General features: G+C 60.9%; 2 protein-coding genes across 5 annotated transcripts in view; both read right to left on the bottom strand.

Moving 5' to 3' along the window:
- MMEL1 (membrane metalloendopeptidase like 1) overlaps positions 1-6,664 on the bottom strand; it is a 30,066-nt gene extending 23,402 nt beyond the window's left edge. Inside the window, exons 1-2 of one of the 3 annotated variants that reach the window (XM_047728026.1) lie at positions 6,488-6,664; positions 4,365-4,531 (exon numbers count right to left, since the gene is read on the bottom strand). In XM_047728026.1, coding sequence (XP_047583982.1) covers positions 4,365-4,521 — 157 coding nt within the window. In that variant the 5' untranslated portion in view covers positions 4,522-4,531; positions 6,488-6,664. The remainder of the gene's footprint in view (positions 1-4,364; positions 4,532-6,487) is intronic. The other 2 variants (XM_047728025.1, XM_047728027.1) reach the window with 2 other exon arrangements.
- A 4,319-nt stretch (positions 6,665-10,983) lies between these two features.
- Positions 10,984-27,146, bottom strand: TTC34 (tetratricopeptide repeat domain 34). Of its 2 annotated transcripts, none has more exons than XM_047728152.1 (9): positions 25,548-26,576; positions 21,825-22,683; positions 20,198-20,423; positions 18,717-18,921; positions 17,367-17,533; positions 16,278-16,548; positions 15,283-15,497; positions 11,509-11,991; positions 10,984-11,266 (listed from the first exon to the last, which is right to left on the bottom strand). In XM_047728152.1, exons 1-9 carry the CDS (start codon positions 26,326-26,328, stop codon positions 11,024-11,026), a joined length of 3,450 nt encoding a protein of 1,149 aa, XP_047584108.1. In that variant the 5' UTR covers positions 26,329-26,576; the 3' UTR covers positions 10,984-11,023. The 2 variants fall into 2 exon arrangements, with proteins under 2 accessions (XP_047584108.1, XP_047584109.1); XM_047728153.1 differs by adding an exon at positions 27,087-27,146 and having other exon boundaries at positions 11,129-11,991; positions 25,548-26,373.
- Between the last annotated feature and the right edge of the window lie 55 nt (positions 27,147-27,201).

Genomic DNA, 27,201 nt, shown 5'->3' with positions numbered 1-27,201 from the left:
TTTAAGGATTCCATTTATTTATTTATTTATTTATTTATCAAATTTTAATTTTGCACCTGCTTACTTTTGATATTAACGCATTTTAAATACGTCTTATTTATTTATTTTAAGCTTTTATTTATTTATTTGACAGAGAGAGATCACAAGCAGGCAGAGAGGTAGGCAGAGAGAGAGAGGAGGAAGCAGGCTCCCTGCTGAGCAGAGAGCCCGATGTGGGGCTCGATCCCAGGACCCTGAGATCATGACCTGAGCTGAAGGCAGCGGCTTTAACCCACTGAGCCACCCAGGAGCCCCCATTTATTTGTTTTTTTTAGGGAGATAGAGACACACACACACACACACACACACACACACACACACACACAAACACACGGAGTGCCCATGAGTGGGGGGAGGAGCAGAAGAGGAGGGAGAGGGAGACAGGAAGACTCTTAGACTCTGCGCTCAGCAGGGAGCCCATGGCAGGTCTCCATCCCACAACCCTGAGATCATGACCTGAGCTGAAACCAGTAGTCGGAGGCTCAACCCACTGAGCCACCCAGTGCCCCCACTGAGATTAAATAAAAAAAAAAAAAAAAAACCCAAAGTGGATTTTTCCCCTGAGCTGCAGTTTCCTTTGCTGGTTGAAACCGGAGTGACAGCTTACCCCTCTGATTACGGCGTTTTGTCTAAACCTTGCCTGCACTGCGGTACAGAAATATTCAGATGTATTTTTGAAGAATTGACATTTTGCAAAAGCACAATCAACATTTTAATTCATACGTGTGAGAAAAGGCAGTGTCCTAAAGTGTATGGGTTCCAAGTTATCGCAGGGTTTTGGGGGAAATTTTCTGCAGATAGAATATGGGGGAAGAGAGGTTTAGGGAGATGGAATGTGCTTCAGAGTGACTGACTCAGAAGGATAAAGTCAGAGATGGAAACTCTCCAGAGACACAGGGGATGGGACGGGGGATCGAGGACGCACAGAATCAGAATTTGACAATGGGAGAGAGGGAGAGACCCAACATTCAGAAAGATCGTGTGCCGCTTCCCACGGTAAACATGGGGCATCCCGGCTGAGATTCGGGGAGCGCAGCCTCTCTAGAGCCGAATGAACACCATGAATTTTCACAGCCTGATGCCTCAACGGTCAGAGTGAATAATACCAAAGACAGAGAAAACAGAGCTCAGAGGGACGGGAAGTTCACCAGATGAAGATTTCGGGACAGAGACAGCGAGTGTCACTACTTGTGCGACAGTAGAAGCTGGTCACTTCTCAGGAATTATTTGGAGAAAAGACCAGAGAGGTTCGGAAAAGAACTCCGAGATTGAGAAATGTCATTTGGAACAGACTCGCGCGGACGGGAGTCAGCAGTGAGCGCTGTTGCTGAGCTATTACTACTTTGCCCTCAAGCCGCGTCCCACAACGAGCTAAAAATCTATCTTATGAGCAAGAGGTTGATACTGGAGACGGGTAAAGACAGGCTCGTAATGAGATAATTTGACGGTAAAAGAGGAAACCTCTTGAACAGGGCGGCTGCTCATGCCGAGGAAACTGGACCCTGGCAGAGAGCTTAGCTGTGAATAATATTCAGGAGAAAACCGTAAACGATGCCGGTGGCTTTACCCCAAAGCACAGATGCACCGCTGTTGGGCAGGCAGGACCTCGCTGGCGTAGGGAAATCAATCTGCCTTCCCTTCAGCATGTCAACCACCACCCTGGGAAATGACCAAATGCACCATTTTGCTATGACATCTGATCGCGAACAGCATGACAGACGTAGACATTTTTCTAAGTGTTATTGATGTATTAAACCCGGGGCCCTCAAGGAAGCCTCTAACGTATGTACTATGCTATGTTCCACTTTACAGGTAGGGAAACTGAGGCACAGAGGCATGAAGGAAACCTGCCAAGGTCACACAGGGAGATTTGGGGCAGCCGGCACGCCTGGGTGTTCACAACCTTATAATGCCTCCTCGCCATCCCGCGGCAACAGTAAAAGTTTCATAGTCAAGGCTTGGACGGGAAGACACACGCATCCAGGAGTGGGCAGTATTTTTTCTGTGAAGGGCCAAGTAATCAGTATTTTAGGCTTTGTGAGTCACATAAAGACCCTGTCTCACCTATGTAACTTAATTATAGCAAGAAAATACCCAAAGACAGTACATGAATAAGTGGGCACAGCTGTGTTCTAATAAAGCTTTATTTGCCAAACGGGCCGTGGTTTGCTGGCCTCTGTGCTGGACAGTGATTGTCGCTGCCCGTGGGAGCAGGATTCCAGGAGGGGCTCTATCGCCCACTGTAATTTCTATAAAAACGTTTGATGTTCTGAAAAGGCTTCATCTCTGACTTTTAAAATAACAACTATTTAAACAACAACAAAAAAATCTAAGATAACCCCTTAAAGGACAAGGATCGAAAACCTGCGAGCTGGCGTTGGGAGAGCAGAGAACAAACTAATAGCGGTGTGAGAAGCATGAAAGAACACAACAGAAAAACCAGACTCTGCAGTAATCATGGTGAACGCACAGAGACTCTGCTTCAGGGAAGAGACAAGGACCCCAGTTCAGCTATGCATTGTTGCAAGAGACACAGCGAAAGCAGGAGACACACAACGTTCGAAAGAAAAATGGAAGAAAACCGGCTAAGCGAGCGGGCCCAGGGAGTCAGGCTTGTACCAGATGAAACAGAATTTGAGGCAAACGGCATCAAGGTAGAAAGGGTCATTATGCCATGCGGGGTCTTGGAAGATACGTGAATTCTAGATTTGTACTCACAACAGCGTAGCCTCAACGTGGGCAAATGGCTACCCAGCACGGTTCTCTAGCACAAGACTTAACACACAAAAATCCCAAACAGGGAGAAGACCTGACTGGTGTCACGGAGGGACCTGCATCTCCGGCTTCATCTAACTGTCACAGTCAGGCGTCCTCCCCCACTCGTGCGGATGCTGGCAGCGGGGACCATGGGTTAGTCCTGCAGCGACTCAGCAAATACCGAGGAGTCAGTGCCCCATAAACCACGGTTTCCGACAACAGCGCAGTTAACGCAGAAACCAATAAAAAAAAGGGTAACTAGGAAGATCTCCATGCATCTTGATTAAAAAAATTTTTTGAAATAACTCATGAGTCAGTGGAAAAGATCCTCATGGGAGTGAGAAAGCGCTTGAACATAAACAGCAATGCTGCGTGTAAACCCCCCGTGGACACCAGGGCCGGGCGAGATGAGCTGGCAGGTCACGTCTGCGGGTGGGGGCACGGGGTTTGGAGGGAGGAGCCCCGGCTGAGTCCCCATTTGTACTTAGGAGACCACAAGGAGAAGAAGGCAGACTGGGTAGGGGTCGGGGCCGTCCTCTGGAAGCCTCCAACCAAGGTGTTTCCAGCCCAGTGAGCCCTGAACAAAGGCTCCTGGAGGTCTGGGCTCCCCGAGGCTCCGTGCAGCCAGCGGACCTTTCCCTGTCCCCTGCCCATGCAGCAGAGCCCATCTACCCTGCAGGAGACCTTGACGGGCCAGAGACCAGAGCAGCTGACAGGGGCCCGCAGGCACGTGCACAGGCTGGGAGTGGCCCTGGCTGGGACGTCGGTCACACCCACAGACTAGCAATGGACGCAGGGTCCACCGCAGAGCAGACAGCCCTGGCCCAGCCAGTGGGGGAACGTTCTAGGGATAGAGGCTGTGACACCCAACTGTTGAGAGTGCCAGGGGAGCACCTCTCCTGAGTCCCGTGAACCCCGGAGTGCACCGCCTGAGGTGGTGCCCGAAGGCAGCAGGGGGCGTGGCTTGCACGCCCCTCCCCCAACCCAAGCCAGGCACAGCCCCTCCACGGCCACCACGCGGGGAGGGGGCGGGGGGCTGGGCCGGGGAGGGGAGCAGAAGAGGCAGTGTTGGCCACGCCCCGTCGTTCTGGGACCCCAGGCTGACCCCTCCCACCATCTCACAGTAAGCAGAGCCGGTCCGGGAGGCCGCAACCCTCAGCCAGTGGGCGTGGGGGTGGGGGTGGGGGTTGGAATCCCAGCAGGTCCTTCCCGACCAGCGGCCGAGACACAGGTGAGCCGAGGGGATGGGCCGGGGGTGGGGTGTCCACAGAGTCCTGCGCTGGGCTGGGCCGACTGTGACCTGTGGGGCGCGGTCGATGACTGCGGGAGGGGAGGGGGCTGCGCGGACGGTGCGGGAGACCTGGTCTGTGCATCTCAGGAGTCCCGCAGCACCCGCAGCGCAGAGCCTGCAGAACTCGCCAGCGCCAGCCCGCCCTGGACAGGGCCTTCTGGTAGGGGCTGCCCGACCCCTGCCTGTCAGCGCCCAGGGCAGAACCCCCCTGCCCAGTTTGACAAGACTGGCTCATCAGGGTTGGGGGAGGTAGCGGTGGGGGGGCGCCTTCACTTACCTCTGCTGTTGGCGGCGTAGAGGAGGCCCAGGGCCACCAGGGCGCCTGTCACCAGCAGCAGCAGCAGCAGCAGCCCCCCCTCCAGGAAGCCTCGGTGCTTCTGTCCCGAACAGCCGGCAATCTCCACCACCCCTACTGGGCTTTCAGGCTTCCCCATCACCAAGTCTCTAGCCAGGGGAAAGTGCACAGCTGAGAAACCCCAAGGCCAAGGGCCGGGGCTGTGTCTGGCCAGGGTGGGGACACCAGGGCAGGGGAGATGTGTGAGGAGCCCCTGATGCCCTGCCCGAGCCTGGGAGGCCTGATCCTAGCTGGGAGCAGGTGCTGGTCCTTGGAGGACGTTGGCTTTCCCATTGCCAAGTCCACACCCGAGGACATTCGGGCGCAGCCCGTGTCTCTGGCTTGCAGCACCTACCCTGGGCCAGAGTCCTGAGTGCCCGAGGCAACGGGGGGGCAGGTGCCCAGCGCGCCAGCCATGGTGGCAGCTTTTGCCAAGGTCAGTTTCTCCACGCCCGCTCTCTGAAGGGGAGGCCCAGGGGACCCTCTGCTCACAGCTGCAGGGGGACCCTAGGGACCCAGCCAGCCCAGCTCCCATGGCTACTGCTATGGAGCCTGCCGGGGGCTGGGAGAGGGAGTCCTGGATCAACGGGCCTGGACACCGGGTCAGGAAAACCCTCTGGGAGGTGGTGAGAGCCTCTGGGCCCCCTGCCCACCTTTCCTGCCTAGAGCCCAGGAATGGGGGGTGGGGGAGACCAGAAGGACCTGCGCCCAAGCAGGCAGTGACCAGAAGGCCAGGCAGGAACAGGCAGACCAGCTCTAACGGTCACCTGGGGGGTGTGCCGCTCCCGTGCCTCCCTTCCTCAAAGGACCCTGCCTGGTCCTTTGAGGGACCACGCCAGGAGGTGGGCGTTGGTGGTGGACACTCGGGGCTGCCACGGTGTGCAGAGGGGGCATGCTGCTTGTGGCACAGGCTCTGGGGTCTGGGTGTTCTCCCTTACGTAAGTGTGTGCATGCGTGGGCCTTCTGTGTGTGCATGTGTGAGGATGCACACACGTGTGTGTGCGTGTGCAGAGCCCCGCCCCGGACAGCTGCGTCTGGGGCGGAGGATAGAGGGCTGCCCCTCCCCGAGGCAGACTCCGGGTCCTCGACGCCCACCACACCTCTGCTATGGAGTCCCAGCGCCTACCCTGCACCAGGCTGGGTGGGGAGTTGGGGAGACGCCTGAGGAAGGCAACCCTAGTCCTGCCTGGGAGCGGGAGGGGGAGAGTTTCCTCCCTGCCAACACCAGGGGTCACCAGGCCCATGACCTGACTGAGCAGAGAAGCTGGGCCGGCTCTGATCTCAGGATCCCCGGGGACCTAGTCACCTCTCTCTGCACCCACTCTGGTCCTCCCCACCACACCCCCAGACAGACCCCGCCTCAGGGGTTTTGTCCTTCCCCCAGATTCCTGTCTGCTCTCCCCTCACTCTCCAAAAGTCCTTGCTCAAGGTCACCATCCCAGTGAAGCCTTCCCTGGGTCCGTATTCACTGGAGCCAGGCTGACCCCAGGCCTGATGGCGGTTTTGCCACTGGATGGGCAATTCAGCCTCTGTGCCTATTCTGTCCCCGTTGTCCCCCTCCCCGAGGGGAATGTCTGGGCCATGGGGGCGGGGGGCTTGGCCTTCCTGGGCCCCCAGCACCCAGAGTGGTGCCCGCGAGCCGTCCACCACCATCTGCTGGCTGAATCAATTCAGCTGGACGGGTCTGAGCCTTGGCCCGGCCATCCGCGGCCCGGTCTACCAGTGTGGTCTTTCTCCCATCAGAACTAGTGAACTCCCTCACTCCTGTCCTGTGGGCTTCCAGGGACCCGCTAAGGCCGAGAGGTGCACGCACTAAGTCTCCTCCCAAGGGCTGAGCGCCCAGCCCAGCGCTAGAGAATCAGGAAAGGGGTCTGTGGTGGCTGGCCAGGGAAAGGGGGTTCCTTCGGGGAGGAAAACGCCGTGTGTGTGGGGATGCCTGCCCCAGGGTCCGGGCTGCGCGGAAAACACTCTGCCCGGCCCCCGGGGGACAGGCTGGGTGCTTGTCGGGAGCACCCGGGTGCTGCCTAGGGAAGCTGGCCTGTGGGCTGGACCCACACTTGGCTCACCTCCAGGTCACTCAGGAACGGCCGCCCTCCCACGGGCAGGTCTCAGAAGGCTGGGTCGGGATGGCCTAGTGCTTCGGTGAGCAGGGGCCAGGTGGGAGGGCTCCCAGGGGCCGGAGAGCAGTGGCTTCAGGCGGGGCCCCACTGAGGCTTCCGGCCTCCTTTGTGATGCAGACGTGGGTCCCTGGAGACAGGGAACAACTCCAAGCACAGGTGGGGCGTTCCATCTGGGTTTGGTGTCGGGGGAGGGGGCAGAGGGCCACTCAGGGAGCACAGGGCTCCCTGCGGTCCTGACCCCTCCTCCCTCCTCGGTTCTACAGTCCAAAGGGGCCACAAGGGTTAGGGTTAGACCCTTCTCCCCACCCTGCCCGAGACCCAGGGACCAGAGAGCTACACTGGCCACAGGGGTTGCAAAGCCCCTGCTAGGGGATCTCATCACTTCTCTCTCTAGTGAGACTGGTGGGCTCCAGGGGCCATGACTGGTGGAAGTTTTGGAAGAGGTGAGGGTCGGGAGAGAACCTTCTGGACACAGAAGCATCCCAGTGCTTCTGGGAGTGAATCAGGTGCCCTGCTGATGGGGGCTGGGGACTCTGGGCAGAGCAGGTCCCGCCAGAAGCCAGGTTTCCATTCTTCAGGCCCGGCTTGAGTATCAGCACAGTTCTGCTTCTGTTTCAGAATCCCATGGAACAAATGGTCCCCCCAGGCCCTTGGGGCTCTGGAAGGGTGACAGGGTAGGGTCGTCGGTGCCCAGACCCTGCTCAGGCAGCCTCTCCTTTTGGCCCCACCCTGGGAGGAAGACAGCTCTGCGGGGGCGGTTACCAGACAGGACCCCCAGAGCCCAGGCAAGGCTCTACTCAGCCCACTGTCTGCCTCCTGGCACCCACCCCATCCGAAGGTTGGGAACCCCACCCAGAGCGAGGAGCTGGTAGCCTGGCCTGGAGGCTGCCTGGGCTGCTGTCCTGGAACGGGAGGAAGTTGAGGTTGGGGGAGTAAGAGGCCAGGACGGCTCTTCCTGGGGCGCTTGGGGCAGGCCAGGGACCAGCCTGGCCAGCCAGAAACTGCTTCGTGGGGCGTGGTGGCCCTCGACTCCGCAGGCAGCTCAGCCCTGCCAGAGCGCCTCTCCTTATGCCGCCACAAGCCTGCCCAGATGCAGATGCTGGCGGAGGGCTGGAGCTCAGCCCGCTTCTCCCACCCCAGCCCTGCTCAGGAGTTCCATCTGCAGCTCTGTCAGCGAAAGGCACGCTGTGAGCAAGCGAGAGTCCGGCGAGCCGAGGTGCTGAGCTTGTCCATTCGGGGGGTGGGGGGCAAGCAAGACAGTGCTCAGGGACCTGGCAGCCAAGAGAAACCAGCAAAGGAGCTCCAGACATCCAGCCCCAGCCAGGTCCCTGGATGCAGTGAGTCCCAGTCCCACTGCTGACTGGGACACTCTGGAGGGTGGATTTTAATCTTTCCTCCTGGGTGAGCTCAGGGCTGGTGGACGCTCCCTGCTCACCCCTCCCTGTCGCTTGGACGAAAGATGTGAGATGTGAAGTTGGAGGCCCAGCCCACCACGGGAGTGGGGAGGGGGTTACCACCTCCCTTAACAACCTTGGGACCAGGGCAGGTCTAGGAGTTAGCCCCGGTCACTGCTGCTATGGGCAGGGAGCTCTTCTCAGGCCCAGCAGACACCTGCCCCTGACTGCTGGGCCCAGCCCTCTCCTGCTACACACCGCCCCCCCACCGCCAGGCAGGACAGTTGTGGGCCATCTGCTGTCCTCTGCATGGAGGCCAGCCCCATCTGGCAGCTGTCTCTGGGCCTCTATAGGGCAGGATTCAGATCTCTCCTTGGGTCTGCCCATCCGTGCGGCAGGCAGGCATGGGGGGCCCGGCTCAGAGAAGGGAAAGGCTGGAGGAAGTTGGGCATTTCTGGAGCACTCAGAGAGCTGGGGTGAGAGTCCTGTCCGGGGGAGTCTCCCTTCTACACCCCTTCTACACACCTGCTTCCTGATGTTGGGCCTTGGGTATCCTGGCCAGGAGGGAAGGGGCTGGGGTGGTCTGACTGTCCCTGAGCCCCCAAGCCAACCCCAGTCAGATGAGAGGAGGGAGGCACAATGCCAGGCACAAAGGTGTGGCCAGGAAGTACGACGTGGGGCAATGGTCACCAAGCTGAGGGCCGTCAGCGACAGTGTCTGGAGAGGCTGGGTCATCCGACTTCCAACTCTGTAGTTGCTACTTCCATGGTCCCTGGAGTTCCTTCTACCAGGTACCTAACTGACACCTTCATGGCTAACGAGTGAGTCTATTAAACCCTCACTATGTCAATCACTGGTGTGGTCTGTCTCCAAAGCGCCCCTGACTGATGCATATGTTGGTACCAAGAGCGGTCCCCATCACCACACGCTCAAAGATGGATCTGGGGTCTGACTGCAGGGCTGTGTTAGTTGGGAAGGGAGAGTCATGGTGTGGGGTGATCTCCCCACGGGGGCTGTGGTGTGCCCACCAAATCAGGGGCTGTGGGAGCTCAGGTGCCACCGCACATGGCTGTTCAGGCAGTGGCAGTGGCCACAGGGGCTGTGGCATGGGGCAGCCTCTCCCAAACGTCCTGGAGCACACACAGGAAGAGAACGACGAGCTTGGGTCACGGCCCGGGAGTCGGAGGGCTCCGTGGCCCCCGAGAAGCCCCTGCGACAGGCACAGGGCTGTAGTGAGGGCTCAAACACGGCATTTAACTGTGAGCTGTGCAGTGACGATGTCGGCTGCACTTAGAGCCTCACCAACTTTCTAATGAAAAACTGGGGCACTGAAATGGGACCCTGGACCTCGGAGGGGCTCAGAGGAAGTGGAGAACCTGGAACCGCCAAGTCCTCCAAGCCCCTTTGCAGTGGATGCAGCTGGGCTCCCCAGTGGGTGACTTGCCTTTTCTTTCTCTATAAATCCTGAGAGCCTCATGGTCTTAGGGAGAACGCTGGCTCTGTTCAACCTCCACTACCCCCTCCTTCACCCATTGACTCTAGACCCACAGAAGGGATCTCATCTCAGCATCTTTGGGGTGTGGGGCTCAGGTGCGAACTTGGTCCTGCAGGATCTGGCACATGCACCCCCATAACTGCAGGATTCCGCTAATCCGCACTGGGACCTGCGAATTGTGTGTGGGAATGCAGTCAGGGGGTCGGGCCACAGTGGAGGGGGTACAGCTCTGGGCTGGGCTGGCCCTACTGCTGGGGGTATGCCCACCACGGACGCCGGAGCTAACGAGTAGGCGTACACCAGCGGCTGGCAGTGATGCCACCAGGCCACGTGGCTGTGTGCCCTCTGCACTGGGGTCTACCGTTAACGAACTTGAGATGCCAGAACCTCCCTAGCAGAACCAAGCAGGCACTCAAAGGTGCAGGGAGGACTTCTCGCATGTGATCGTGCACCGCCCCCCTCCCCCGCAGTCCCCAAGAGGGATCACGGGACTTCTTTTCTCCAGGCTCTGGTCGTGATGAGCTGTAGGGCTGTGCGTCCTGCTCCTGAGCCATCCCTGCATTCCTGTGTGTGCTGCTCTGGGTGTGTTACTAACATGCTGCCTGACCCGGGTAGACTGGTTTGTAGCTTCCTTTTGGTTGGGATTATGCTTTCTTCCACAAAGAACTTAGAAGCTTCTTTTTCTTGGCCTGGAGGGGTTTAGAGACATTTGGAATTGACTGTTCCTTAAAGGTTGACAGGTTTTTCCATCTGGAACTGAGGCTGCTTTAGGGGAAGCTCCTGGACAACCTTCTCTTTTCCTCCTTGGCAACTGTCCTGCAGAAGCCCTAGGCCTATTCTGATGAGTTTAATTAAATATTTGTCTAGGAACCAATTCATTTCATCCAGGCCTCAAAATTTATTTGCTCTGAGAAACATAATTTCTTATGATGTTTTTAATTTCCTCTGTTTGTTACTTTGTCCTTGTCACTTTAAAATTGTGTGTCTCTGCTGTGCCTGACATCAAGCTTTTAATTGCCAGGGTGTCCGTTTCAAACAACATCCCATCTGGAAAACGTGTGTTGCCAGCTGTAGGACACGGCTGTTAGCAAAACGACCAGAGAAGGAAGTGGGCTGCTCACATCCGTGGGGTGCCCCCTCAGGAAGCCCTCGGCTATCTCGGTAACTGACTGCTTGTATGACCCTGCCTCTAGTCTCCGGAGACCCCATTCCCACTCTTCTGCTTCAAACTAGCCAATAATGAGTGACCCACGAAACCCCAGAGAGCCCACCCTGAGACCCTACTAAAGGCTGAACGCCAGGTTCATGGTCTGTCCTGCCACGGGGCTATGTGGCCCCGAGCCCGCTGGGGACCTCCAGACGTGGGAGTGTAGACCTTTTTCCCAGGGCACCGGCTGCCCTGAGAGCCGGCACAGCCGCGCCATCTGCCTGTCAGGAGGTGCACGGGGCTCACTGCCGTGAACTCGATGGCCCCTGTGCTTCCTCCGTCTTTCTCAATAGAGCTGCTGTTGGTTCATCTACTTTATTTCTGAAGAACCAGAGTTTGTATTTATTCTTCTTTTGTTCCTAATTTATTAATCTCTGCTTTTATCCTTAATTCCTATCTCCTGATTTCTTTAGTTTTATTGTCTTTCTCCAACTTCTTGAACTGAACATGTACTTCGCTTTCTTCCCATCGCTTGGTAATTTGCTTGGGGCCGGACTTCCCCCGGCCTGCCAGGGCAGCATCCCACAAGTGCTCCTCTGCACGGGTTTTGTTATGATTAGTTCTTCAACTTTCTTTGACCAGCTGTGATCTCCTCTTGGACCCCAGAGCCGTTTCACACGCAGGGAACTCTAAAAGGTTGATTTATAGCTTTGTTGCCATGAGATGAGGTAACACCATCTATACACTATCATCAGCGTTTCTGGGTGTCTCTCTCCTCCACGGAGTCTGAGCTACATCAGTTAGGCCCACTGTATCCCGTGGCTCAGGAGCCCATCCAGGGTGGAATGGCCGGAGGGGCCCACATCCAGGCCTCGAGAGCATGGGGTCAGTGGAGCCGGCACCCCAAGGATGCCTCCCTCCGGAGTCTGACCTTCAGCCTCCTCAGGCCACTGTGCTCGGGGTCTGCCAGCAGGCCACTCTCCACTGCCGTCCAGGCCTCTGCATAGCGCTGCTCCTCTAGGCAGGTCTGGCCATGGCACAGAAATGCCTTGGCAGTGGGGCCCCGACCTGGCCGCTCCCACAGGCTGCTCTGGGCTAGGGTGGGTGCCAGCTTGAGAGCCTGGGCAAAGGCCCCTGCAGCCCTGGCCCCATCCCCCAGGCTCAGCAGCAGGCGGCCCTGGGAGCACAGGTCCTCCACCTTCGTCGGGAGGTCACGGTCCTGCACATCCCCCTGGAGGACATGGTTCAGGTCCTCCAGTGCCCGGTCAAACTCCTGCAGCTCAGCCAGGCAGGTGGCCCTCAGGCGCAGGTGATGGGCACTGCTGCTCCCGGCGAGGACTGCCAGTGAGCAGTAGCCCAGTGCTTGCTCTGGCTGCCCCGATTTCAGGAGGGTGTTGGCTTCCTGGGCTGCAGCCTGCACAGAGGGGACAGAGGGAGGCAGTGTGGGACAGCCCGGAGAGACACAGGCCCCTCCCCTGCCCAGCTGGCCTCTGTTCCTGACCTGTGCAGAGCGCTGCCCACTTCCTCCGAGGGAGTGGAAGTACAGGGTAGAGGGCACGTCCTGCAACCCCACCACCCTGGAAGCCCAGCTCTGATGGGGTCCCTCTGGACTCCCCTCTCCTCCTCACTGTCCCCCCACCCCCAGCCCTACTGCTTGTCATCCGGTGAGCTGCTCCCTCCTTCCTCCCTGTCTCAGCCCTTCTCTGCGGTTGCCTTCCCCAGAGGCCCACGGATGGGCAGCTGCCAAGGCTGCCCTGGCCCTGAGGGCAGGAGCCCGCACCGCCTCTGCCCAGCTCGGTCCCTGGACCCTCTCCTCTGCCCGAAGTCCGGAGGGCAGGGTCCGCGGAGCATGGCTGGGTTTCTCAGTGCAGGGAGTGGAAGACCCTGCAGAGCCGAGTCGGCGGGGAGAGGCTGCGCCGCCGACGGGCCACCGCCCTAGCATCTGCCGGCACGACCTCCAGGGCTTGGGGTTCGCTGTGCTCGCGCCCCGGACTGGAGCGTGGTGCCGAGGGCTGTGGGGGGCGCCACCCAGTCCCGACCTCCGAGGATGCCGCAGGGCGGAGTCCGAGGTCAGCGGGCACCGTCCGACCTCGCCCTTCCCTCCCTGGGGGCTGCCGGACCCCCGTCGGCGCGGCCCAGCCAACAGGCCTCCTCTGCCCCAGGCTCACTTCCTCTCCCGGGGATGGTGGTCGTCCCCTCCCCCAGCCCACCACAGGCCGTCCCCTCGTGTCTCCGGCGCCTGCTCTCCTCCAGAGCCCGCACTGGCTCCCCGCTGCCGGACGAGGGTCCCGGGGCCGGCCTTCCCCGCTGTCCCTGTCCCTCCGCCCTGCGGCGGGTCACACTCGCGGTCGCCAGCAGGAGGGCCGAGCCTCGGGCGCCGGCAGCGAGCGGAGCCCCAAGCCCCTTGGACCTCCGAGCGCCGCCCGGATCTCGGAAGGACCGCCGCGGAGCAAGCGCAGTGAAGCCGGAGGGGCGGGGCGCGCGCCGGAAGCGGTGCGTGACCTCTCCGGTTGACTTCCGGGTCGGCCCGCGTCGCCCGGCAACGGCCCAGCGGGTCTCAACCGCCGTGGAAACCACCCTGCGCGCCGCCCCGGCTAAGCCCGCGTTCCCGCCGGGTCCTTCCTCTCCGCTCGGAGAACCCCGTCCGCCTCCTCCTCCTGTCTCGGTCCGCCGCCCCGCACCCCTCCTCCTGTCTCGGTCCGCCGCCCCGCACCCCTCCTCCTGTCTCGGACCCCCGCCCCGCACCCCTCCTCCTGTCTCGGACCCCCGCCCCGCACCCCTCCTCCTGTCTCGGACCCCCGCCCCGCACCCCTCCTCCTGTCTCGGACCCCCGCCCCGCACCCCTCCTCCTGTCTCGGACCCCCGCCCCGCACCCCTCCTCCTGTCTCGGACCCCCGCCCCGCACCCCTCCTCCTGTCTCGGACCCCCGCCCCGCACCCCTCCTCCTGTCTCGGACCCCCGCCCCGCACCCCTCCTCCTGTCTCGGACCCCCGCCCCGCACCCCTCCTCCTGTCTCGGACCCCCGCCCCGCACCCCTCCTCCTGTCTCGGACCCCCGCCCCGCACCCCTCCTCCTGTCTCGGACCCCCGCCCCGCACCCCTCCTCCTGTCTCGGACCCCCCCCCCGCCCCCCTCCTCCTGTCTCGGACCCCCGCCCCGCACCCCTCCTCCTGTCTCGGACGCCCGCCCCGCACCCCTCCTCCTGTCTCGGACCCCCGCCCCGCACCCCTCCTCCTGTCTCGGTCCGCCGCCCCGCACCCCTCCTCCTGTCTCGGACCCCCGCCCCGCACCCCTCCTCCTGTCTCGGACCCCCGCCCCGCACCCCTCCTCCTGTCTCGGACCCCCGCCCCGCACCCCTCCTCCTGTCTCGGACCCCCGCCCCGCACCCCTCCTCCTGTCTCGGCCCCCCGCCCCGCACCCCTCCTCCTGTCTCGGACCCCCGCCCCGCACCCCTCCTCCTGTCTCGGTCCGCCGCCCCGCACCCCTCCTCCTGTCTCGGACCCCCGCCCCGCCCCGTCATAAGGGCTCAGAGACTCTACCGAAGTGGTCCTGGGAACCAGACCATCCAGTCTCCGTGCTGAGACCCCAGCCAGTCCCCTCCCCAGGGCTCTACTCCTCTGAGCACCAGGTCCTGATGACCCATTCATTCCCCTGGTGGCAGCCGTTCCCCCTGCATCGCCCAGGGCTGTCCTGGCTCTTTCTGTCCAAGGCCTGCGCAGCCACCTGCTCTATTAAGCTCCGTGGCTGGAACACCAGTGTGGTTTCTGTTCTGCGGGGGGTCCCCAGAGAACCCCCTAGAGTCCTGGGCACATGCTAGCGGGAGGAGGTAGGGGGCCTGCCCAACACCACAGGGGGTTTGATTCTGAGCCGCCCCCACTCCGAGGTGGGTTTGTGCTGGTGGCCACCTCTTCCTGCTGGTCCTTTCCCGGCCCTCCACACAGGTGAAATGCAGCCACTTCAGGGGAATCCCCTCTCCTCCCCACCTGCTGGAGCTCCTGCCCTCTGTCCTCCTCCCCTCCTCCTCCTGGTCTGTCCTATGGGGCCCAGAGGCCTCTGTCACCCGTCCCACCCCCTCCTCCATCCACACCAGCCGCACCGACGTTCTGCCTGTTTCTTGAACTTTCTGAACTCTCTTCCTCCCTCAGGCCTTCACCTTGGCCTGTCTGTCCCTCATGGTTTCGCCTCGAGTGCCACCTCGTTTCCTTACTGCCCTGATTTAGGGTCTTCTCGATACCAGGACACTCAGAAGGACACCCTCACCCTGTCTGCCCTGATACGAGGCCCACAGGCTGGGGCAGCAGCTCCCCAGTGGGTGGTGGAAGGTGGCCAGTATGTTCTTGTTGAACAGACAGCGGAACGATGGAGCAGCCAGCCAGAGGCAGCAGCCCGGCCTGATGCCTCCCTCAGCCCACTGCCTTCCTGCCGCGCTCTCGCTGGGGGGCGGTGGGTGCCCCTCTCTGCCCGACCTGGGGGTGGGCGTGGGCTTCCTGCAAGGGCAGGTACCCCCAGCTGGCTCAGCCAGGTCTGAGGAGGGGTCCGCCCTGTCTCCCAGGCCCTGTCACCTGTGGGATGCCTCCTGCAAAGAAGCCAAGAGGTTGCTGGGGTTTAGGATGGCCAGACTGGCTTGTCCCCCTGACGCGCAACTGAAACCAGGGCATCCGGGAGGGCGGAGCAGCCCTGAGCGCCGCGGGGCCCGGGGAGCACACCTGGCTGAGGCGCTGCCGCTCAGAGGCCTCCAGGCGCGGCAGCAGGAGGCAGAGGTCCTGCGCGTCCGTCTCGGCCAGGCGCTGCAGGTCCCGCGCGGCGGCGGCCGCGTCTCCCTTCTTGAGGCAGAGCAGGCCTCGCCGGGCGCGGGCCGCCTCCGACCCCGGGGTGGTCTGTGGGGCGTTCTGCAGGCAGTCTCCAGCTTCCTCGTAGCTGCCTGTCCATGATCCGGGAAGGACAGTCAGGGGGCTGCTGGGGCGGGCAGCAGGAGAGGTGGGACGCTGGCCACCGTGCTGGGAAGCCGGCCAGAGCCGCTATTGCTCGGTGTTGGCTCAGGGAGATGGACATGGTGACACCACGCCAGTCCCAGCTTGCCTGCTGACCCCGTCATGGGGGGGTCCCTAAGCTGCATGACCCCAGGTTGAGCAGCACGACTCTGAGCACACTCACTGTGGTCACCACGAGGGGCTGCCCTGAGCATCTGCGTGAACATGTACTCGGCCGCTGGGCAGTTGTAGGCCTTGCCAGGGGCGCTCCGCAGGCTTGGAGGTGACGGGGACAGGTCAGGGAACTGCAGGCTGCCCAGAGCCCTCCCCTTTCACATTAGTACTGGGATTTTCTCAGGGTTTTGGCACACGGGGGCTTGACACAAGCCCACCTACAACCTGGCCTGGTGTCCACAGGCCTTCTGTAAACGGCTGTTGAGTAAATGCATGAGTTTATGAGAAGCCCCAAGCGTCTGGGCCTTTTATGAACCCCCAAGTTGCTCCTTTATCTGTCTTCCCTGCAAGCAAAAGTACACAGGTGGACGAAAGCTCAAAACACTGGCACCCCCGGCCCCACACCGGGACCAGGTCACAGGGACCAGCACTTGGGATGGAAAGGACACCAGGGGGCACTGAATCCAGGGTGTCTCTCTTCCATTTTACAGGACAGAATCAAGAGTGAGATGGGCTGGGGCAGACACCCACATTCCCCACACCCGGGCCGGGCATACCCATGGCAGTGAGCACGTCTGCCTGCAGGATATGTCCGCTCAGCTGTCCACCTTCGATTTTGATCAGCGCTTCCCCCACAGCTAGGAGGCCCCGGGCGTCCTCGTCGCTGAGGGTGGCCCCGGTGTCCAGCGGCTGGCTCAGCAGGGCCTGGCAGCGGGACCAGAGGCCCTGGGTGATGAGGGCCTGGGCCTCTGGCTTCAGAGAGCGAACCTCAGGGACCACCGTCCCAGGGTCGAGCTTCAGAGCTGAGAGGATGTCGTCCACAGCCTCCTGCGGGGGGAGGAGGGCAGGGTGGGCGGCAGAATCGTCCCCGCTGGGCATCTGCCCGGGTGCTGGGGACACCAGAAGAGGCAGATGGCCCAGTTCTTGTCCTCTATGACAGGAGGCACAGCCTGGTGAGCTGTGTGCGGCCAGGGTGCTGGAGCTGTGGGGAGGGAGCACTGGCCGCACCCAAGGGCTCTCACTGAGAAAGAGCCCACGACGGGCCGGGACAAACGAGGCCGCCGGCGCCCGCAGCCGCCGCCCGCCTCAGCAGCTCCCGCGACCGCTTGTCCTCACTCCCTTGCACTCCGGCCCTTACGTCATTAAGAAACCGGGCAGGCAGGTCACCTCTGTGCGCAGGGCCTCAGGGCAGACACTCAGCTTCAGCCACTCGCCTGTGACCTTGCTCTTGGCTGAGAAAGGCCCCTGTGCAGCTGTGCAGCTGTGGTTGCCTGCTCTGTGAAAAGCACCTGCCTGGGGCTGGACAGCGCGGGTCCCCTCCCACCCCTGTCCCTGCAAGCCGACTGCGTGAGTCCACCAGCTCTGTGCAGAGAGCTCTGGGTGTCGTACCCAAAAGGCAGCTGAGGTCTTCTTAAGTGGGGGGAGGGGGGCGTCTAGTAGCCCCCAGGGTTTGCACAGTCCGTGCCGAGTCCGGGAAGCAGCGGGCCTCTTCCATGAAAGGTCTGAGCAGAAAAGGTTTTAATGGGTCCCACACTCAGGACGGCCCGGCCCGGCTCTCTCTGTGCTTCGGCTGAGAAGGAAGGAGGCCGTGCTGGTTCCTCCCCTAACCCCCTTGCCCATCCCAGGTGGGCGGGCGGCCCCGGTACCTTCTGCTGGCCCAGGGCCAGGTGCAGAAGCGCCCGACCGCACAGCGCCTGTGCGTTCTTGGGCTCAGCCCGCAGCACGGAGTTGAAGTCGAACATGGCTGTCTTCTTCTGGCCCAGGAGCGCGTAACAGCGGGCACGGGTGAGCAGGGACTCAACTGCCTGACTCCCTGGAGGAAGGGGGTGTGGCATTGGGACGTGACCGCTGCTGGGCCTCGGTGGGTGAGGTGCATCTGCCCTCATTCAGCATTCGAGGCCACCTCAGGGAGCTCACAGACAAGCCAAGACACAGCCTTGGAGGGCAGCTGGGGTTTGCCTGGGGGCACTGGCCATGGGAAACAGGGAGTCCAACAGTGAGGGTGGCATCTAGGCTGGTGGGCAGTCAGAGAGGGGTCCCAAGAGAAGGGGCCGCTGCAGCGACATCTGAGGTGAGGCCGAGGAGGGGCCGGGAGGGGGCCGGTTCCTTGGGGCTGGACAGGGAACAGCTGAAGGTGGGAAGTTTCCAGGTGGGCCGGGAGGAGCCCTCTGAATGCTGGGCACAGAGGCCCCTCCCCAAGGACAGCGCCACCCCGCTCCCTCCGGTGTCTGTCCAGTGACGGACAGGACAGCGCACACTCTGGGTCATGCCCGCCTCCCCACTAATGTGTGCAGGCATGAGCTCCGCCCCAGGCACGAGCCTTGCGTTGTCCGTGAACTAGCTCAGGGGATCCTCACTCCCACCCCTCGCCGGCGTCTCTGTCACCCGCTTTGAGAAAGGTGAGCGAGGAGAAAGGTGGGGAGCCAGGAGTCCACCTGGTGTCTCCATCTGAAGCCCGCACTCTGAATCTCCATGCACCCCAGGAAATCGGGGTGCGTCCTTGGGAAAGTCCCTTCCCTCCAGCTGGGTGCCCTATGACCCCATGCTAAGAAGGCCCAACTCCAAGAGGCTCTGTCACCCAGGATGGTGCTGGGGGGGTCTGCTGGGCACATGGGGACACCATGCAGAGACACCCCACTATTTCCAGAAAGGGTTTAGGGGAACCATAGCCTCTCCTGGGTGGAGGGGGCCAAGCTAGGAGAGGCCATAGTCAAGTGTGGCCCTCCTACCCACAGGGCCCAGGGGCTGTGGGATGGCAGGCCAGGGTGCCAGGAGGATCCCAGTTCAGGTCCCAGCCGGTCTGACCCCTCTCCCACGCTTTAGCATGCTCACCTGGACAGCAAGGGCCTCGCTCGGGGCAAGGCGTACTCCTCGAGGGGCCCCAGAGCACGCACACTCCCGTGAACCGAGAGTGGGCTTGAGCCCCACATGGCTTCTCTTGCCCCTAGGTACCTGGCACAGGGTGGGAACCCCGGAGGCGGGCGGGCAGCTCCTACCTGCAGCGAAGATGGCCAGAGAGAGGTAAGCGATGGCCTCCCTGGTGTGGGCTGTGCCCTCGGCCCCACTGGGCCTCGCCCGCAGGATGGCCAGGGCCCGAGCGTGGCAGTGGCCCCGCAGTAGCTGCCGGTCCTCGTGGCGGAACACGTCCAAGGTGGGCTGGAGGCACGCCGTGTCCCCGGACTGGACCACCTTCTTCACCAGCTGCAAGGGGCAGGGCAGTCACCCGGTTCCTCCCTGTGCAGGACCCCCAGACCATCCCACCCTCATTCCCCCTTGAGGGGGCGTAGCTCACGGGGCGTGGCCCACGAGCTGGGCGTCCGGGGGCGGGGCTCAGGGGCGGGGCTCAGGGGTGGGGCTCATGGGCGGTGCTCGGGGGCGGAGCTTGGGGGGCGGTGCTCTGGGACAGGGATTGCGCGTCGCGGGCGCTGAACCCCGGGAAGGCTGAGGGCGGGAGGTATGAGCTTGCGTCGGGCAGCTGGGCCCCTCGTCTGGGCTGGGGGTGGCCTGGGGTGGGGGATCCCAGTGTCCCCGAGCCGGAGGACCTCCTCTGTGGCATGGAGGTGGAGATCTCGCTTCGCCGGCCTGCACACGGCAGATCCAACGAGAAGCGCGGGGGAAGAGGGCTTTCAAATTGTAGGGAGGTCGAGGGCACCGCGCGAGGAGCAAATGCGCTGGGACCAGTGGCTGGTCTGGGTGGAGCGAGACTCGGGGTGGGGGGGGGACACACCCTCGGCTCTCCGAGCGGCTCGGTCCCACAGGGACCCGATGCTGCCCCTGCTGGCCCCTCGTTGAAGACACGGGTCCCAGAGCAGAAGGACCGGCGGGTTCCGGGCATCCTCCCCTCTCCCACCTGCGCGGCCTTGCGCAGGGAGACCGGGAACCCAAATCCGAGCACAGCAGAAGAAGCTGACAGGCCCCAAAGCCCGACATCTTCCCCTGGAACATAACCTTCTGACCCGGGTTCCAACCGGATGGTCTCCTAACATCCGGTTGAAGTTCTGCTTTTCCTGGGAGCAGAGTGGTCTTGGAGAGAGGTGAGGCGAGCAGGACTTGAGGACCGGGGGACCCCTCTGCCATCCACCCTTCCTGGGCAGGGTCCCCTCCAAGCCTAGTTTACTGAGAGATTTGGGACAGAGCTCAGTCCTCACCTGACTTTTGGCCCTTTTCCTTCATAACATATTGAAAGCAAATATGAAGGAATTACTGCATGCTGGAGACCTGCTGGGTCCTGGGATACCTGCTCCAGCTAGTTCAGGACAGCCCACAAGGGCAGGGCACAGACGAAGAGACTGAGGGTCAGGGAAGTGAGGGGCGCCTTGCTGGAGGTGGCAGAGCCTGGGGCTGGGACATGATTGACTTGCTCCAAAGTCCAGACTGTGGGGTGCAGAGTGAGGGGCCCAGAGGCCTGTGCCCTCCACAGGGCTGTGGCCCATCACCTGCCATGCTGCACCCCCCCCCACCCCCCTGGTCTCCTCACCTGGTTTGCGTCATAGAGGAAGCCCCTCCGCAGCTGCAGCAGGGCCAGTCGCACGAGCACAGGGGCTGCCTGGGGCCTCCGGGAGAGGGCCAGCAGCAGGGCCTTGTGGGTGTCCTCCAGACGGCCTAGGCGGTACAGGGCATCAGCTGCCAGGAGGCCTGAAGCCTCATCTTCCCGGTCCAGTTCCATCAGGAGCATGGCCAGCTGGTACACACCGTGGGCATCCCTGTGGAGAGAGTAGCTGGGGGATAACCAGCCTGGCCCCTGTCTGCACCCCTTTCAGCTGCCCAGGAAGGTTCTATCCCCGGGCACCTGGTCCGGGCAGCTCCTTCCCATCTAGCCACAGAGCCCTGGGGTCTGCTGGAAGGACCCTCGCACATGCCGTCTCCAGAAGCCACAGCTGCCTTCTCTGACATTGATCCCTTGGCCCTCGCTCCCCACCGCATCCTCCCACCACCCGTGTGGCAACCATTTTGCAGTTGGAGGTGGAAGCTGTGGGCTGGCCACAGGCCAACCCTGCCTCAGTTTCCCTTTCTGTAGAAATGGGACAAGAGTGTTGGCCTTGCAGGGTTCAGGGGTGTGTTGTAGGCCGAGTTAGAGAACACACTGGCCTCACTTGGATGCTCCCCGTGCGCTGGGAGTGCAAACGAGCTCCCACTGGGAGAGGGACTGGAGCCTCCAGGAATGACAATTCCCGGAGGCAAAAGTAGAAAGGAACCCATCTCGCACACGAAATCCTCCTCACCAGCACATCAAAGCAATTTGAATCGCCGGACCTGCAGGCAGAGGAAGTGTGTGTGTGTGTGTGTGTGTGTGTGTGTGTGTGTGTGTGTTTGCACGCGCCTGCATGCAGGGTGGGGAGCTGACGTCAAACACACCCCCCCCCGCCCCTTTCAGTGCTTTGAACTTTGCTAAAACACCTTCCTGTCACCTCTTGGCAGCCAGAGAAATGCAAATCCAAACAGGGGCACCCATCAGGCTGCGAGAGAAATTCCAGTGAACATCAGGGTTGGGCGTGTAGCTAGACATGCATACGGACATGTCAGGAAGTCAAGGACCTAACAGAGGCCTGTGCTCCATGACCCGGAAACCCCACCTCTGTGTCCACACTCAGGACACAATATCGTGGAGGCGTTCCTGCTCTAACAGAGGGCAAGGCTCTCGGAATGGACAAGGAATGATGGCAGGTTCGCTAGGCAGGCTATAGATTGTGCTGCCCGAGGAGGAATCCAGAGGCAAAGGAAATGTTTGTGATCTACTGAGTGAAAAGAGTGGGCCATACGTTGCCCATAGAGCTCACACCCATTTTAGCTCCCATGTGCAGAGAGAAACAACCAGAAGGGAACGTTACCTATGGGGCGATGGGAAGGTTGTATTTTTTCATTCCTTTTTAAGTTCTTAATTTTCTATGATAATTAGGCCCACAAAGCATCACATTGTTTGTGATTGAGAGGCCTAAGAAGCAGGCTCCAGTGCTAAACCTGCTGTCCATGATTCAGGGAAATATCCCAGCTGTTTCCTGCCTCAGTTTACTTCTCTGTAAAAAAGGAAGACACGCACCCCTAGCTACCTCACGGGAGACCAGGATGAAGCAGTGGCCCCAGGGGTGCATGGGGCTAGTTTTTACCCTTCCTGCGCCTCGGGGCTGTCCATCTCCACGGCCTTACTCCGGCGGCCCGGTGCGCCCGTGAGTCCCAGGTCCGGCCTCCGCTGCAGCATCCTGCGGCCCTCTTCTCGCAGCACGGTCAGCAGGAGGCCCCTCTGGTTCCAGGGGACGTAGGCCTTGGCGATGAGCAGTGCCTCCTCGGGCTGCAGCCGGCAGGCGGTGACATAGTCCAGCGCTCCCAGGAACGCGCTACCCTCCAGCACCCTCAGCAGCCCCCGGCCACACAGAGCGCGCACGCAGCTGCCCAGGTGAGGCGGCCCGCGCTCCACCACCTCCTGGAAGTCCTCCCGGGCGCGCCCTGCGTCGCTGGCGTGCAGCGCGCAAAAGCCGCGCAGCACCAAAATGGGCGCGCGGTCGCTGGTGTGGGCCCCGACGCGGTAGTCCACGCGGTGCCCAGGACGCGCAGGCCGCAGCAAGCGCTCGCACAGCGCCCGGGCGCCCGCTGCGTCCCCAGCCAGCAGCAGGCACTCGGCCAAGCGAGTGCCCAGCGCCGGGCGCACCCCGGGCGGTGCAGCGCGCAGCAGGACACGGAGTGCGCGGGTCACTGGGGCCAGCAGCTCGCGGCCCGAGTCTTCGCGGAGCTCAGCGCGGCTCCTCACCGCCTCCTGGAAGTGGGCGAAGCCCGTGTCCGCTGCTTCCTGTGCCTGGGCCAGCACGCGCTCCCGGTCCCCTGCCGAGAGCACTGCCTCAAACTGCTTCCGCGCCTCTGACGGGCTCTGGTGGAAGGCCTCGTGCAGGTCCCGAAGCAGGTTCTGGGCCCCACTGTCCAGAAATAAGGCCGCAGCTGCGCGGGTGACCAGCAGAGCAGCCCGACGCTCACCTGGGGAGAGAAACAGAGGCTCCGGTCCTGCCTCTAGGCCCACATTCTCCCTGGTGCCACCAGCAGCTGCTGACGGTCCAGCGCTTTAGACCCTCTGAAGCATCTCAGGGCATCTTCCTAGAGTGTCCCGGTAGCCCAGGACATTGTATCGTGATGCTAGACCTTCAGCGACAGAGCAGAACCAGGAGGGACAGCTGGGTGGGTGTGGTACACATACCTACCCAACAGTGTTATGTCCCATGGGTTTAAAGTCAACCTCACCGATTGGCCAACAAGGAAATTTAGTTACGAAACCTCCTTACTCTTTAATGATGGATTTGCGGAGTGAGTTTCCTCTTCTGGGATCAGTGCCCCCAGGTCAGTGCAGAGGTTCTGACCCTGTGACCTTGGGAGGGGCTGGTTGCTACTCCAGCATCTTTGCTTCTGGCCTTCTTGGGGCAAAGTTGGGGCCCAACGCTAGCCTCTGAAACAGGGAACGCCCGCAGGTACAGGAAAGCCGGAAAGGCACACCCACTGCTGCTTACACGACGGGGGCTTGGGCCGGTTACCGGATCTCACTGTGCCTCAGTTTCCTTTTCTGTTTTATAATGCGGTTTAAAATGGTCTGCACTCACATGGCCATGAGGATGAAATGGATTAATGCTCATTTAGTGCTTGGAACAGGGCCTGGGGGTTTTTACTCAGGGAGGTTCCCATCAGCAACAGCGCCACCCCACCTCCTCCTATTTGCTGTCTGAGTGTGCTTGTGAGGATGGGGGCTTTCTCTGGATATGGGTGAAATGGAAGTCTAAAAATTTTAATTTCATTAAATACTACAAATTTCCCTTTACTCTTTCCACTTTTTGTATCTTAAGAAGTCCGGCTGTCCGTAGAAATCTCAGTGAGATTCTCTCATATTTTCTTTAGAAACTATAAAACTTAACTATCACACAATCCACTTGGAATTATTTTTTTTCTCCCAGAATCAGCACCATCCACTGAATAATGGTCCTTTTCTTTCGCTACAGATCTGTGATGCTCTCTCTCACATATTAAGTTCTGGATGCCTATGGATCTGTTTCCGGCCTTTCTAATTTGTTTTATTGGTCTTCCTATCAATCCCTTAAGTCAGCAGCCTTCTGCATTGGGTAGTATAGCTTTGTAACAACTGGTAGAGCAAATACGTAGAAAATATATGCCAAATATACAATGGGCAAAAGATTAATACCCAGAGCATTTGAAGAATTCCTACATATCAATAAAAAAAAATCCAATAGGAGAATTGGCAAAAGCATTTCCCATAAGAGAAAACACGGATGGCAAAGAAACGTGACAAATGTTCAGCATCATAGTAATGATGCAAATGCAAATTAAAACGAGATACCACTTTCCACCCACCAGATTGGAAAAATTTTTAAAATTAATTTAATTCAATAACTTGGCCTCACTAGTAATCAGGAAAATTAAAATTAAAACAACAGTGGAACAATGGGATAACATTTTGTGTCCTCCCATATCTGTCACAATTTTTAATTCAGGATCACACGGCATCACGCCTACCCCACTATTTCATTGATCCCAGCATGTCTGGAGGCCAAGCCAGTTTGCCCCCTTGCTGGAAGGATCCTAAAACGACCAGGGCCATGATTTCCACCTACGGCAGTAGCTCTTAATGAAGCACCTTGAATGAAGGAGATATGGCTGTCCCGGGCGCCGAGAGAGCCGTGGTGCCTGGACGCTTACCCATGGGAGATGCGAGTTAAAATTGTACTTATTCTTGTCTTCATACAGAGTGTCCCTGAATGTCTGCTTGCGGAGAAGGGCAGAGCACTTTCTCAAATACACGGGGTTTCTTCCGTGTTTTCAAGGACCCTTATAAGTAACCCTGGGATTAGAACACACTTGTTACAGGAAATTGTGTTTGTAAAAAGTCGGTTAGAGGGCTTTACTTATTCATGTTGTGAGCCACGTTTGTGCTGATGGTGGCGATAAGGTGACTCCCTGTGACAAAAGTGATTTAGGTCTAATTAATGCAGCGACTCTTAGGGAGGGTGGGCCTGTCCGCTGCGGAGCCAAGGCAGCCCAGACAAGCTTCCTGGAGTTGGGGGGCGGGGCGGGTAGGGCTTACCCAGCACACTGGCTCCCTGAGGTTGTAGCCTTGGGAGTTCCGGTCTCCATGGGGGTCTCTGCCGGTCATTCTGGTGGAAGACCCTCCCCCCCCCCCCCCCCGGGAGTTGCTGATGTCCTAGTCTCAGTATCCCCGCTCACAGGACACTGCACGTTTATGCTTTGGGCATAGAGGGTACCCTACTTTCTCATGAGCTCAGGATTCTTGGTGACTCTGCTGAGCCTATTTGTACCTTTTATAGTAGGAGGACTTCGGCCTTCTGATCTAGCTTATTTCCAGAAACAAATTTTCCCACTCACTTGTTAGTTCTCTCTGTCTGATCCCTGCCTCCCCAACACACAAACACTGGGGTCACCAGCAAACCCCATGTGCACAGAAAACAGACACTGTCTGTCCTCTTGTCATGCACGTGGCATCGCGTGCCTCAGCCTCTTGCGAGCACCTGCATCTTCTGGCTCTTGTCAGCACCCTGTGTTCTGTTTCTGCTGCTGGGAATCATTTAGCCTTAACTCAAGTGACACCTCCTCCAAGAAGTCTTCCCTGACCACCCAGCTAGAGCAGCACCTGGCAGGGTCCATTTTTCAAAGCACATATTTTGTTTGTTCCTTTTCTTGGGTGCTCTGTAAGGACAGGGCTTGTCCATCTTGTCACTGTGGTGTCCCCAGCCCAGGAACAACCCCCCACCCTACCATAACCAGGACTTAAGCATGCTGTGAAGGCACGACGGGAGCGACGTTCACCCTGGCCTCACTCTTACCTGGGAGTCTGCTGCCTGTCAGGTCAGACTCAAGGGCCCGGCTGCACACCACCCGGCAGTCCTCATACCGGCCACTGCGGAGCAGGGCTTCTGGTGACAGGGCATCGCTCCAGGTGCCTTCGGGGTCCAGGGCTGCCAAGAGTCCCTGGCAGCCAGCCTCCTGCTGGCGGATGCTGTCCTCAGCCTCCCGGCGCCCTGAGATATGGTCCTGCAGGGTGCTTATCAGCATGGGGAGATGGGGCTGCTGGTGGGTGCGAACGAAGGCCACGGTCCGGTCTGCACTGGAGGCAAAGGCCTGCACATAGTCTGCCACGCCAGCGTCCACCTGCACCCCGGACAGCACGCGGGCCAGGGCGCGGGTCAGCTGGAGCTCCAGGGCTTGCTGGGAGCGTGCATCCAGCAAGGTGCTGCAGCGCTGAGCCACCTCCTGGTGGCGCCCCTGAGCCAGCAGACTGGCCAGGGAGTGCAGGACCGCGGCGGGGTGGTCGGGGCAGAGGGTGGCCAGGAACGCGGAGGCCAGGGTCCCGGTCAGGGAGACAACCGCCATGCCGTCCCAGTGGATGGCGGGGATCTGGCTGTCACCGCGGCACCAGGCCTCCAGGGTGGCCAGCACGGGTACCCCTCGGGCCTCAGCCAGGGCGGTTCTGACGCTCCGCACGGCCGAGGGGGCGTGGCAGCTGAAGGCCGCCAGGTAGAAGGCGGTGGCCAAGGGGAGCTCTCCCAGGGCCAGGCGCTGGTCTCCTTCCCGGCAGAGGCAGGCCACAAGCTCCCGCGCCGACATTACGGCTGCGCCCCTGACCCGCCCAGGTCTCGTCCTCGCGGGCACCTGGGGCGGCGGGGGGGGGGGGGGGGCTGGTTAGTCCCCACCTCTCCCCACGGAGACCCCAGCCAGCGCAGAGCGCCCTGGCGGGAAGAGCCGCGTGGGGCTGGCGCATCTGCCAGGCTCCTCTGCAGAACGCGACCCTTACCCTGCTGGGCGGCCCACGCGAGGAGCCGGGTGGCCTGCGGGGTCAGGGGGTCCAGGCCCTTGCTCCCCACACCACCTCCAGCAGAGGACTCCACGGGAACGTGGGACGCCCCCACCCACCCGCCCCCTGTCCAAGTCACACAGGCCGCCTTCTCCGAGCTCCGAGGCTCTAGAGACCCGCGCAAAGTCAGGGCCCGGCCTCTGCCCACCTCCCACCGCCCGCCGTTCCGGGGGAAGCGCGGGGCTGCGGCGACGTCGGCGCCCTTGCCTGGCTCTTGGCCGGGGGTGGGGAGCCTCGTAGGCCCAGGTCAGGGGATCGCTGAGATTGGTTCTGGGGACCAGCCCCTGCCACTCCCCTCCCCGCTTCCCAAACCGGATCTGAAGTATGAACTGCCCCGCTCGGGGACAGTCTCTGTAGGGTCCCGAAGTGCCGGCACCCAAGCCCCGCCCAGTGCACGCCCCGTGAGACAGACGCCCGCACCAGCGCCCTGAGACGGCCCACGCCTGCACACGCACGCGGGCGCACACGCCCACACACACGCACGCCTGTGCACTCAGACACGCGCACTCGCCTGTGCTCCGAGGCCGTGCGGGGTGCGCGCGGCGGGCGGTGGGGAGCGGCGGTGGGTGCAGCTCCGCCCGGGGTCGGTTTCCCGGGAGAGCGTCAACACCCCGCCGGGCTCCGCC

The sequence above is a fragment of the Lutra lutra genome, chromosome 4, assembly GCF_902655055.1.
Source record: "Lutra lutra chromosome 4, mLutLut1.2, whole genome shotgun sequence".
Lineage (NCBI taxonomy): Eukaryota > Metazoa > Chordata > Mammalia > Carnivora > Mustelidae > Lutra > Lutra lutra.
This window is presented reverse-complemented; position numbering and strand designations above follow the sequence as displayed.